Consider the following 11,849-nt stretch of genomic DNA (forward strand, 5'->3'; position numbering starts at 1 on the left):
TCCGCTTTCCTGCTCCTCTGATGCTGCTTGGCCTGCTGTGTTCATCCAGCTCTACACCTTGTTATCTCAGATTCTCCAGCATCTGCAGTTCCTACTATCTCTGAAATGACTTTTTAGCAGTGACTGTTTAAGCCTGGAATGCATTGCTCAGAGCGTGGTGGAGACATAGTTGGTACAGACTTTCAAAAGGGAACAAGATAAGCATTTGAAGACAAAAAAGATACAGAGTTAATGGGAAAAAAACTGAAATTGGGTGGGTCTAGCAAAAGTGCTCTTGCAGACAGCTGGTACAAACATGACTGGCTGAATGACCTTCTCTTGTGCTGACACTATCTTATGATGGCTTAGTTCTGATCAAAAGAATGGTGAGCCCCCAATTGGCAAGGCTCATTTCTGGTGAACCAAAACTAAATTGCAGAGGTTTCCGCAATGGATGAAAGGCAATGCCTGGCTTCATTATGGCAAGTATCAGAAACAACACCAAAGCTCCTTTCAAAACTTGGAGGCAGCCAGTTTTCTTTTTACACACACCCTTTAAAATTATTTGCAGAGCTGCAGGTGAGAGGTATTTAACCTGGAACAAGCCCAGTATGATTGCATACAGCTTTAGAAGAAACACTGGTTGGCAGCCTCCTGTTATCTCTAAAATGTTGGAAAATGCCAATCTGTCAAACCATGTTAACAGCCTTACAGTGATTAGTAAGTTCACTAAAATGGCATATGGTAACCTAGAACAGAATTAGCAGTAACAATAGAAATGCCAATATCTTTGATACTCTCTTTAACCACTTTCATCTGAGAGAACTGGAGTGATTGCACTAATACCATTTTCTGTATTCAATGAAGTGAATCAAAATGAAGTGTTTCCTGGAACTCAAATCAACAATTAAAAGCTTAAAGTGCTCATCAGCTCTTGAGCATGGACTAATTTACTCTCCATATGCTGTAGAGTATACAATCATCATTCTTCACAAGTGAAAAGATTATTCAAATCTTGTGAAAGTCTCATTGTATTTGTTGCTACATCTCCCAGTTGTGTTAGGACATTCATCTTCATCTCTATTCATCTTCATTGCTACGCTTTCCCATTTTCATCTAATCACAGCCACACCGCTGTGAATAGTGAGACCAATTACAGATAAAACTGCACATGCATCTGACAGTGGGTACATTCAGTGAGTTAAAAGCAGCTGAATGTATTTCTCATTCCCAAGGCACCAGTGAAAAGAACTTCAATTTCAATAGAAGGAAGTGATTTTCTCTTTCTACATGACACTTCTCAAAAAGGAAAGCATGATTTGAGAGGAACAAATTACTGGGTATACTTAGAAGAAAAAAAACTTTGTTCACCTAGACCCTTAAATAGCTAAACAGACAACATATCATCTTATCTTCCTACACATACAACACCTGTATCTTAGTTATTTAAGGCAGTTCTTAAACATTGATGAGGCTGGAAAAACACAGCAGGCCAGACAGCATCTGGAGGAAAGGAGCAGTCAATGTTTCAGGTATTACCCTTCTTCAGAGCTGAAACGTTGATTGCTCCTTTCCTCCAGATGCTGCCTGGCCTGCTGTGTTCTTCCAGCCTCTTGTCTGTCTACCTTGGATTCCAGCATCTGCAGTTCTTTTGTCTCTTAAACATCATTACTGATTCATTGTATCATTGGGAAGTTCAGCAGTTATCTCCAATCCTAATTATCCTTTAAAAAGGTGATGGTGAGCCACCTGCTTGAATGCAACCAAGTGGTTGCCAGATCTTTTCAGAGGAAACCACAAGAGTCGACCACATTGCTGTGCATAATGTGCAGGTTCGACTGAGTAAGGACAGGAGATAATCTTCCTGGAAAGGACATTGGAGGACCAGATGAGCTTTTACAACAATCTGGTCACCATTACTGCTTTTAACAGATTTATTTAATTAAATGAATTTCTTAATTGCGACCATGGAAGTTGAACTCATGTCTCTGAATCATTAATCAAAGCCTCCAGATTACAAATCCTATAATCCACTGTGCTACCATGCCTCACAAGCCTGTGATTATGTTCTGAACCTGGGTTATGAAGTTTAAATGGGTGTAACTGCACAGTTAAGTCAGCTCTAATGGAAAATATTTCTTCTGATCCCAGCATGGCTGAGGTGGTTTTTAACTATTTTCTGAAAAGAGACAAATTTCATATATTGTGCGTTTTTTAATAAAAGGTAAATGATGACACCTAAGTTGCAGATTTGTAATCGGATCCATCAATTTCAGAAACAGTATTATGCAGAAAGCAAGATGCACAAACTCGGTGCATGAACCACTTTATATAAATTAAACATCATGACTAAATATATTCTGCTTCTGTCTGAACTTACCAAAAAGGAAGATTTTCAGCCGTGCAAACTGTATTTCATATTGATTAGGATCAGCTTGACAGGGCGCTGCAGACACCACATTGGGAGAACCAGACTCTGCCTGAACTGTTTTTGAAAATATAAAATGAATGCAATCAGCAAAGACCTGGCATGTGCAATCAAACTGCATCTAGCCATGAAATTTCCATTTGAAAATAACTGCGCTGACAAGCTGAGATCACTAATAAAAAAAGACAAGGGCAATTCAACTGGTATGCAGACGAAACTATAATTAAATACTTTGACTGAAAAGTGACAAAGGCAATTTCAAGGCACAATGCACAATTCTTTCAAAGTACCATCAATTCCAGCTATCAACAGGGATTTCATTACATCAAACTTTATGCTACCATACACGTATCTCTCCCTAAAAATATGTATATCCCCCTTCATTCAGCAGGTTTTTCACAGACTGCAGCTGGATTAAGAACAACCCTGCTTGAATGGAAGTTTTACCTGGTGCGTGCCAGTAAACTGCCTTAGAAAATAAACACATTCAGGTTGTTGAGACATTTGGGTCACTGTATTATTTGTATGTATTCTTGCAAATCCTGGCACTGGCCTTGGAGATGGTTCTAGATATGAAAAGTTACAAATAAACTTTGTGCTAACTGCGTATATACAAAAGCTGTGCACTGTGATGATACAATAGCTTTAAGGGGTGTATTTTTTCCCCTTTATCTCCCTCTCTCACATGCAATTCTGGCAGCAATCTGTTTTACTGAATTTGCCTTTGCCTAGGGTGTGTTTATGGGCCATTATGTATTGGAACAATTACGGTTTAATAGTTAAATAACCTATCATTCTCTTAAGTTTTCCAAAACAGTTAAAGTTATACCTATTTTTATTTGAAAAGGCGGAGGGGAAGGGGGTTCTGAAATAAATAGAGAGAGAGTGGGAGGCGGATAGAAGAGGGATAGAAGAGAGGATAGGTGGAGAGGAAACAAACAGGTCAAAGAGGCGGGGATGGAGCCAGTAAAGGTGAGTGTAGGTAGGGAGTTAGGAAGGGGATAGGTCAGTCCAAGGAGGACGGTCAGGTCAAGGGGGTGGGATGAGGTTGGTCGGTAGGAGATGGAGGTGCGGCTTGAGGTGGGAGGAGGGGATAGGTGGGAGGAAGAACAGGTTAGGGAGGCAGGGACGAGCTGGACTGGTTTTGGGATGCGGTAGGGGGAGGGGAGATTTTGAAACTTGTGAAATCCACATTGATACCATTGGACTGCAGGGTTCCCAAGCGGAATATGAGTTGCTGTTCCTGCAACCTTCGGGTGGCATCGTTGTGGCACTGCAGGAGGCCCAGGATGGACATGTCGTCTGAGGAATGGGAGGGGGAGTTGAAATGGTTCGCGACTGGGAGGTGCAGTTGTTTATTGCGAACCGAGCGTAGGTGTTCTGCAAAGCGGTCCCCGATCCTCCGCTTGGTTTCCCCGATGTAGAGGAAGCCACACCGGGTACAGCGGATGCAGTATACCACATTGGCAGATGTGCAGGTGAACATCTGCTTGATGTGGAAAGTCTTCTTGGGGCCTGGGATAGGGGTGAGGGAGGAGGTATGGGGGCAGGTGTAGGACTTCCTGCGGTTGCAGGGAAAAGTGCCGGGTGTGGTGGAGCTGGAGGGGAGTGTGGAGCGGACAAGGGAGTCACAGAGAGAGTTGTCCCTCCGGAAAGCAGATAACGGTGGGGAGGGAAAGATGTCTTTGGTGGTGGGGTTGGATTGCAGATGGCGGGAAGTGTCGGAGGATGATGCATTGGATCCGGAGGTTGGTGGGGTGGTACGTGAGGACAAGGGGGATTCTTTTTTGGTTCTTATTGCGTGGACGGGTTGTGAGGGATGAGGTGCGGGAGATGTGGGAGACACGGTTGAGGGCGTTCTCGACCACCGAGGGGGGGAAGGTACGGTCCTTGAAAAACGAGGACAACTGAGATGTACGGGAGTGGAATGCCTCATCCTGGGAGCAGATGCGGCGGAGGCGAAGGAATTGGGAATAGGGGATAGCATTTTTGCAGGAAGGTGGGTGGGAGGAGGAGTATTCTAGGTAGCTGTGGGAGTCGGTGGGCTTGAAATGAATATCGGTTTCTAGGTGGTTGCCCGATATGGAGACAGAGGTCCAGGAAGGGGAGAGAGGTGTTAGAGATGGTCCAGGTAAACTTAAGGTTGGGGTGGAAGGTGTTAGTGAAGTGGATGAACTGTTCGAGCTCCTCGTGGGAGCACGAGGTGGCGCCGATACAGTCATCAATGTAACGGAGGAAGAGGTGGGGTTTAGGGCCGGTGTAGGTACGGAAGAGGGATTGTTCCACGTAACCTACAAAGAGGCAGGCGTAGCTTGGGCCCATGCGGGTACCCATGGCTACCCCCTTTGTCTGTAGGAAGTGGGAGGAATTGAAAGAGAAGTTGTTGAGTGTGAGGACGAGTTCGGCTAAGCGGATGAGGGTATCAGTGGAGGGGGACTGGTCGGGCCTGCGGGACAGGAAGAAGCGGAGGGCCTTAAGACCATCTGCATGGGGAATGCAGGTGTAGAGGGACTGGATGTCCATGGTAAAGATGAGGTGTTGGGGACCGGGGAATTGGAAGTTCTGGAGGAGGTGGAGGGCGTGGGTGGTGTCACGGACATAGGTAGGGAGTTCCTGGACCAAGGGGGAGAAAATGGAGTCGAGATAGTTGGAGATCAGTTTGGTGGGGCAGGAGCAGGCGGAGACAATGGGTCGACCAGGGCATTCAGGTTTGTGGATTTTGGGAAGGAGATAGAAACGGGCAGTGCGAGGTTGGGGAACGATGAGGTTGGAGGCCGTGGGTGGGAGGTCACCTGAGGTGATGAGGTTGTGGATGGTTTGGGAGATGATGGCTTGGTGCTCAGGGGTTGGGTCATGATCAAGGGGGCGGTAGGAGGTGGTGTCGGAGAGTTGGCGTCTGGCCTCGGCGATGTAGAGGTCAGTGCGCCATACTACAACTGCGCCTCCCTTGTCCGCGGGTTTTATGGTGAGGTTGGGATTGGAGCGGAGGGAGTGGAGGGCTGCACGTTCTGCGGGGGAGAGGTTGGAGTGGGTGAGAGGGGTGGAGAGGTTGAGGCGATTGATGTCTCGACGGCAGTTGGAGATGAAGAGGTCGAGGGAGGATAGGAGGCCTCCCATTCCTCAGACGACATGTCCATCCTGGGCCTCCTGCAGTGCCACAACGATGCCACCCGAAGGTTGCAGGAACAGCAACTCATATTCCGCTTGGGAACCCTGTAGCCCAATGGTATCAATGTGGATTTCACAAGTTTCAAAATCTCCCCTCCCCCTACCGCATCCCAAAACCAGTCCAGCTCGTCCCTGCCTCCCTAACCTGTTCTTCCTCCCACCTATCCCCTCCTCCCACCTCAAGCCGCACCTCCATCTCCTACCGACCAACCTCATCCCGCCCCCTTGACCTGTCCGTCCTCCCTGGACTGACCTATCCCCTTCCTAACTCCCTACCTACACTCACCTTTACTGGCTCCATCCCCGCCTCTTCGACCTGTTTGTTTCCTCTCCACCTATCCTCTCTTCTATCCGCCTCCCACTCTCTCCCTATTTATTTCAGAACCCCCTTCCCCTCCGCCTTTTCTGATGAAGGGTCTAGGCCCGAAACGTCAACCTCTCTGCTCCTATGATGCTGCTTGGCCTGCTGTGTTCATCCAGCCCTGCACCTTGTTGTCTCGGATTCTCCAGCATCTGCAGTTCCTACTATCTCTGATCCTATTTTTATTTCTTGTGTTTGCATTTTAACTGGATGTAAGAATAAAGTGCATTTTGCTAAAGCTGAGTAGCGTGACCAATCAAATTAGATCTGGAACACAGCACCTTACACTTGCCTATAAATAAGATAAAAGTTAGAGTTTAGGCTATCTCCTTGGTAGATATGCTGCAGGTGGGGAATGGGGGTGCAGGGGTGGTGATGGTGGTGGTGGTCTGATCCAATACAACACACTATTTGGTATGCTCCGTTGTCAAAAATGTGTTTTGAAACCTTCAATATGTAGATTCGGCAAAGCAAAAGTCATATTACTGGAACAGTTAAATGTTCCCAGAATATACTCATGCAATCTTTTGCAATAGTCCAACATTCTACTTGGCAGAGAAATATCTTAAATGCCATAATGCATAATGGTTTTTGCTCAGTACTAGAATTGCCTGTTTCTGGAATATGGGAGACAATGGCAAGGCTATATTTATTCCATACCTGTACTTGTAGGATTATGATTCCACCACATTGTGGGGAACTGGCTCACATACAGACTATCAGATCAGCTGGAGGTGGCAGGATCCCTTCCGTGAAGAAATGTAGTAAACCATTGCTGTTTCACAAATGACCAGATTTAGAGAATCAACATACCATGATCCAATTTGGATTCATGACTCTGGATCCACTGTAATTTGTTGGGGTTTGTACAAGTAGCAACATATACATTTAGACAAATATGCCAAAACCCTTTTTCCTACTTTGTGTTTAATGCTATTCCATGGCCATTTTTAGCTTCACTGTCTATTTTAGCGATTTTTATTCATGGGCAGTGGGAACAGGGTGCAAAGAAATTTCTATCCCAAGAGAATGGGGTAGATTTAAATCTGATCTGACCAATGCATGCAATCCAAATGCAGCATCCACTTGCACATTAACCAATTCAATTCTATTAAAAATCTTTGATCACAACTTATGCTTGCTTTTGAAGCCTAGCGACATAAAACCATTTCCCTAGTTCATAATGGAAGTATATATAATTACAATATTTAAAATACCACTCACTTTGCACTATATATTACATTGCATTTCACAGCATTAACTCTTTTTCAACCGCTCAATTAAAATTAGAACTATGGACCACATTAAAATCAAACTTGACTTCTCAACACAATTTCAAATAGAAATCATGCTTTTAAAAATCATTGCCCACTTTAAAGAGATCTCATTATCATTTCTTTGGGAGTTGCAACTGTTCAATTCGAACTGCTGGTGTTGATAAATTATCGTGATTTGGTTATCACAAGTTAATTAACATTTTCCAAACATCTTCACTCACACCCCCCCACCCCCCCCCACCATCCTGTGTGCCTATCATTCTACTGCTAAGAGACCTGCAATTTAGTGGAATCACAAGAATTTGTCAAACAGATGTCGCCCTCCCACAAGCATGTGCACAATAGCTATTCGTGACATGCCTTACTGAGATTTAGGCTTCTTGTCACACTTCTACAAAGACGCAGTAAAACCGGTTCCCATCTCTTTTCATGCACGCTATCAAATGATGGGGTGAATGTAAAAGATACTGGATAATCATAAAAAAAGCAATAACTTAGATTTGTACAGAGCACATAACAAAACAATCCAAGGCATTTCACACGAGAGTCAGTAAACAAAATTCATCACTGAGTTCAAAAATAAAGCAACTAGGGCAGATAGCCAAGATTTTGGTCAAAGATGTAGGTCTGTAAGAAGGGTCTTAAAAAAAAAGAAAGTCAGTCAGAGATTGAGGAAGCAAGTCTTAGAGCTTAGGGTCTTGGCAGTTGAAATGCAACAGTCAATGGTGGAGTGATTAAAACTGTGACGCTCAAGAGACTAGAAATGGATGAGTGCAGAGATCTCAGAGAGTGATGCAGCCAGAAGAGACTGCAGAGATAGGGTGGACACAGGCCACAAAAGATATCTGAAAACATGAAAGAGAATTCTAAAATTGGAGTAACTAGTAGTCAGTGGAGGTTAGTGAGTTCCAGCTACAAGGCAAATGGGACACGGTGCATGTTTAGATCTGAAAAGCACAGCATTGTGCAAGGTAGAACTCATGAGATAGCAAGGAGTGCTTTAGAATAGTTAAGTCTAGGGATATCAGAGGCATAATTAAGGATTTTAGCAGATCAGCTGAAGTGAGGTGGAGACAGAAAGAGACTTTCTTAATAACTGAACTGAAATGTGGTGAGAAACTCATCCTGGGGTTTGACAGCAAGGTTGCAAATTGCCTGGATTAGTCACATTTACCAGGGTAATGGCTAGAGAACAGGGTTTGTGGGCGGTGGTCCTGAGTTTAATCAATTTGTCTTCTTAATATTTAGTTAAGGATCAATTTCTAATCCAGAACTAGCTGCCAAGCAAACAGTCTGACAATTTAGAGATAACTATTGTTTAAAAGTACAAAATGAGTACTTTTGAAAACAAAAGCCCACAGTTTATCAATGCATTTTATCTTGCATTCATCAGGGCATTTAAAGAATGTTGGCTGCAATTATGAAAAAAGACTAGAGCTCCAGCACAGAGGTCTATGGGATTCCATTTGTTACATCTTGCCAATTGGGCCAAGCATCATTTATACATACTCTGTGTTCTGTCAGCTAGCCAATCTTCCGTCCATGCTATGACTTTATCCCCTACACCATGACCTTCTACTTTGCATGATAATATATTGTGTGGCACCTTGTCAAATGACTTCTGGAAATTCAAGTCCTTTATGTCCACATCTCCCTTTTATCCACTGCACATTACCCCCGCAAAAAAATCCAATAAATTGGTAAAATATTATTTGTCTTTCACAAAACCATGATGATTCCTCCTGATTACCTTGCATTTCTCTAAGTGTCTAGCTACAACCTCCTTAAGGATCAATTCTAACACTTGCCCCATGACAGACGGCAAGCTAATTGACCTATAGTTTATTATCGTTGCCTCCCTCCCTTCTTGAGTAGAGGAGTTATATTTGCTACTTTCTAGAATCTCGTAAATTTTGGAAAATTAAACAAACACACCTATTATCTCATTAGTCATCGTTTTGCAAGAGTCTAGAACGAAGACTAATCTAGGCAAGAGTGTTAGCCCATACCTCCATCAGTCTGCTCAGCAGTCCTTCCCTAATGATTCTAATTTCACTAAGTACCTTTCTCCCTTCCAACTTCTGATTCACAGCTATTACTGGAATGCTTTTTGTATCCTCTATAGTGAAGACAGAAGCAAAATATTTGAACACTTCATCTGCAATTTCATCAACTCCCCATTCTCACTCTGTAGTATTCTTTCTCATTTCCATCTAAATCAATTCTACATTCTGATCTCCTGAACCAAGGTCATCTCAAACAACTGCTTCAGTGACATTCCTTGATTAACAGTGCTACCCTTCCGTCATTACCTATCTTCGTATTCTTGTTGAATGCTATATATCCCTGAATATTCAAGACCCAAAACTTGTCAGTGTGCAACCAAATCTCTAATGTCTATCAGATTATATTTATTCACTTCAACGTGTGCAGTGAATTTGTTATGAAGGTTACATGCATTCAGTTACAGACCCTTTGGTTTAACCTAGTTTGCATCTTAGTGACATCCACCCTTGACTGTTGGTGTATGTTTAGGTTTATTTTGTCTTTCTTATATTACTATTTGCTCTCTTGCTGTGGCTCTACCCCATCATTTGCAACGTCTACCGAAGCTTGATCCCTCACCCACATTGTTTAGTTTAAAATCAGTCTCTACTTCCCTAGTTCTATGGTTTGCTACAACACTGATTCCAGTGGTTCAGGTGCAGATCGCCCCAGCAGTACAGGCCCAGTGCCTCATGAACTGGAACTGACATCTTTGAGTCATGTGTTCATTTCACACATCTTATGTTTTCTCTGACAATTAGCACGTGGCTTAGGTAACACTCCAGAAATCATTGCCCTCGAGACTCAGCTCTTAAATTTGGTGCCTGCCTCCTCACACTCTCTAAGCATTCTACTCGTGTTGTTGACAGGTTTTCATTTTACAGAATGTGCTCACTGTAAAAGTTTACAGCTTTGAGTTTAGTTTCATTTTAATGGTGCGAATGGTAACGTTTATGGAGACTGGTGCAAACGTCAGTGGCAAAGCAGGATTACATGGGTCACAACACCTGGATCCTACTCCCCAAGTTCCTCTCCTGCCTTGAACAATATCCCAAACCCTGCCTACGTGCAGCATAGCCTTCTGAAATCACCCGCCTGGCTGCACAAACTACTCTGGAAACCGGAGGAAACTCACTCAGACACGAGGAGAATGCGCAAACTCTACACAGACAGTTGCCCAAGGGTGGAACTGAACCTGGGTCCCTGGCACTGTGAGGCAGCAGTGTTAACCACTGTGCCACCATGCCGCCCCGTATCTTGAACCAAGGTAAACTGGTCCAATTGCTACTCCTCCCTCCAGACCTTGCCTTAAAGATGGGAGATGGTTACAAGACGTAAGAGTTTTACAGCAGTGAAACAGGTCTTTTGTAATTATTTGAATTTCCTATACCAGAGAGCTATGGAGGCTCAGTCATTGACAGGAATTGATTGATAGATTTTTAGGCATTAAAGACATCGAGGGATGGGGTGTGGTGTGGAGATAGTGCAGGAAAATGTAATTGAGGTAAAGGATCAGCTTTGATCTTTTTGATGTTGGAGCAGGTTCGAGGAGACATACAGTCTAATTCTGCACTTATTTCCGATGTTCCCAACCAGTGTACACTTTACCTGGCCTCTTTACATTCACTTAATTTCACCCTATCAACATATTAAATGAGGAGCTTTACTCTGTCTAGCTTGTTGCTGACACCTGATCCATAAAATAGATGCAATGATTCATGTTTTTGCTCAATTTGATCTTTGATATACCTGTTAAGTTAGTTGCCATTTCTTCTGCAGTTTGAGAAAACTTGGGTCCTTGCTTCAGGGCTCCATCAGAGTCAACATATTGTCTTCTTCGGAGGTAGAGAGCCACTGCTGTCTGAATCTGTTCTGTACGTACACGCTTCATGGTCTAATCATCAACACAAAATGACATCAATGAAGAACAGTATCGTTTATAACTAACATGGAAAATGCTGTTGAAATTCAGCAGATCTGGCAGCATCAGTGGAGAGGGAAACAGGGTTAATGTTTTGTAATGTTAACTCTGCTCCTCTCTCCACAGATGCTGCCAAATCTGCTGAGTTTCAACAGCGCTTTCTGTGTTTGTTTTAGATTTTCAGCATCCACAGTAATTTACGTTTTGTTAAAGTATCTTTTGTGCCAGTGACATTGTCTAGGCTACTATGACATAATTACCATTTCTTCGGTCACCAATATCCTGAGCTGCTCATACTCTCAAAACAAAACTTTTTGTTTGAAAACGTAGCCTCAACTGAAACAGTACTTTTCTGCCACTGTGCAAGGGTGTGGGTGGTGAAGGGAGATGATTGCGGCTGGGGTGCGAGGTAGTCTTGCGGAATGATTAGGAGAAAAGGAGAGATGGGGAGTGGGAGGAGATGGGTTTGGGATAGGGAGACAAATGAAGGTGGGGGACGGGAGGGGAGTGTGGGGAGCAGGAGATGGGGACGGGCGGGGTGTGGGGGGGCAGGAGATGGGGACGGGAGGTGTTTCTGGAAAGGTGTGTGGGGGGGGGTGGGGCAGACAGTAAGTTTCCCGGTGGGGTTGGGGGAGGGTCTTTACCCGAGCCTGCCTCCTTTAGGCCCGA

General features: G+C 44.0%; 1 protein-coding gene across 2 annotated transcripts in view; it reads right to left on the reverse strand.

Annotated features, from left to right (window-relative positions):
• taf5l (TAF5-like RNA polymerase II, p300/CBP-associated factor (PCAF)-associated factor) overlaps positions 1 to 11,849 on the reverse strand; it is a 28,250-nt gene that overhangs the window by 16,070 nt on the left and 331 nt on the right. The window contains exons 1-3 of one of the 2 annotated variants that reach the window (XM_020526984.2): positions 11,441 to 11,697; positions 11,009 to 11,153; positions 2,360 to 2,464 (exon numbers count right to left, since the gene is read on the reverse strand). In XM_020526984.2, coding sequence (XP_020382573.1) covers positions 2,360 to 2,464; positions 11,009 to 11,153; positions 11,441 to 11,443 — 253 coding nt within the window. In that variant the 5' untranslated portion in view covers positions 11,444 to 11,697. Of the gene's footprint in view, positions 1 to 2,359; positions 2,465 to 11,008; positions 11,154 to 11,440; positions 11,698 to 11,849 lie in introns of those variants that run through there. The other variant, XM_020526992.2, reaches the window with a different exon arrangement.

Source organism: Rhincodon typus, chromosome 9 (assembly GCF_021869965.1).
Source record: "Rhincodon typus isolate 14 chromosome 9, sRhiTyp1.1, whole genome shotgun sequence".
Lineage (NCBI taxonomy): Eukaryota > Metazoa > Chordata > Chondrichthyes > Orectolobiformes > Rhincodontidae > Rhincodon > Rhincodon typus.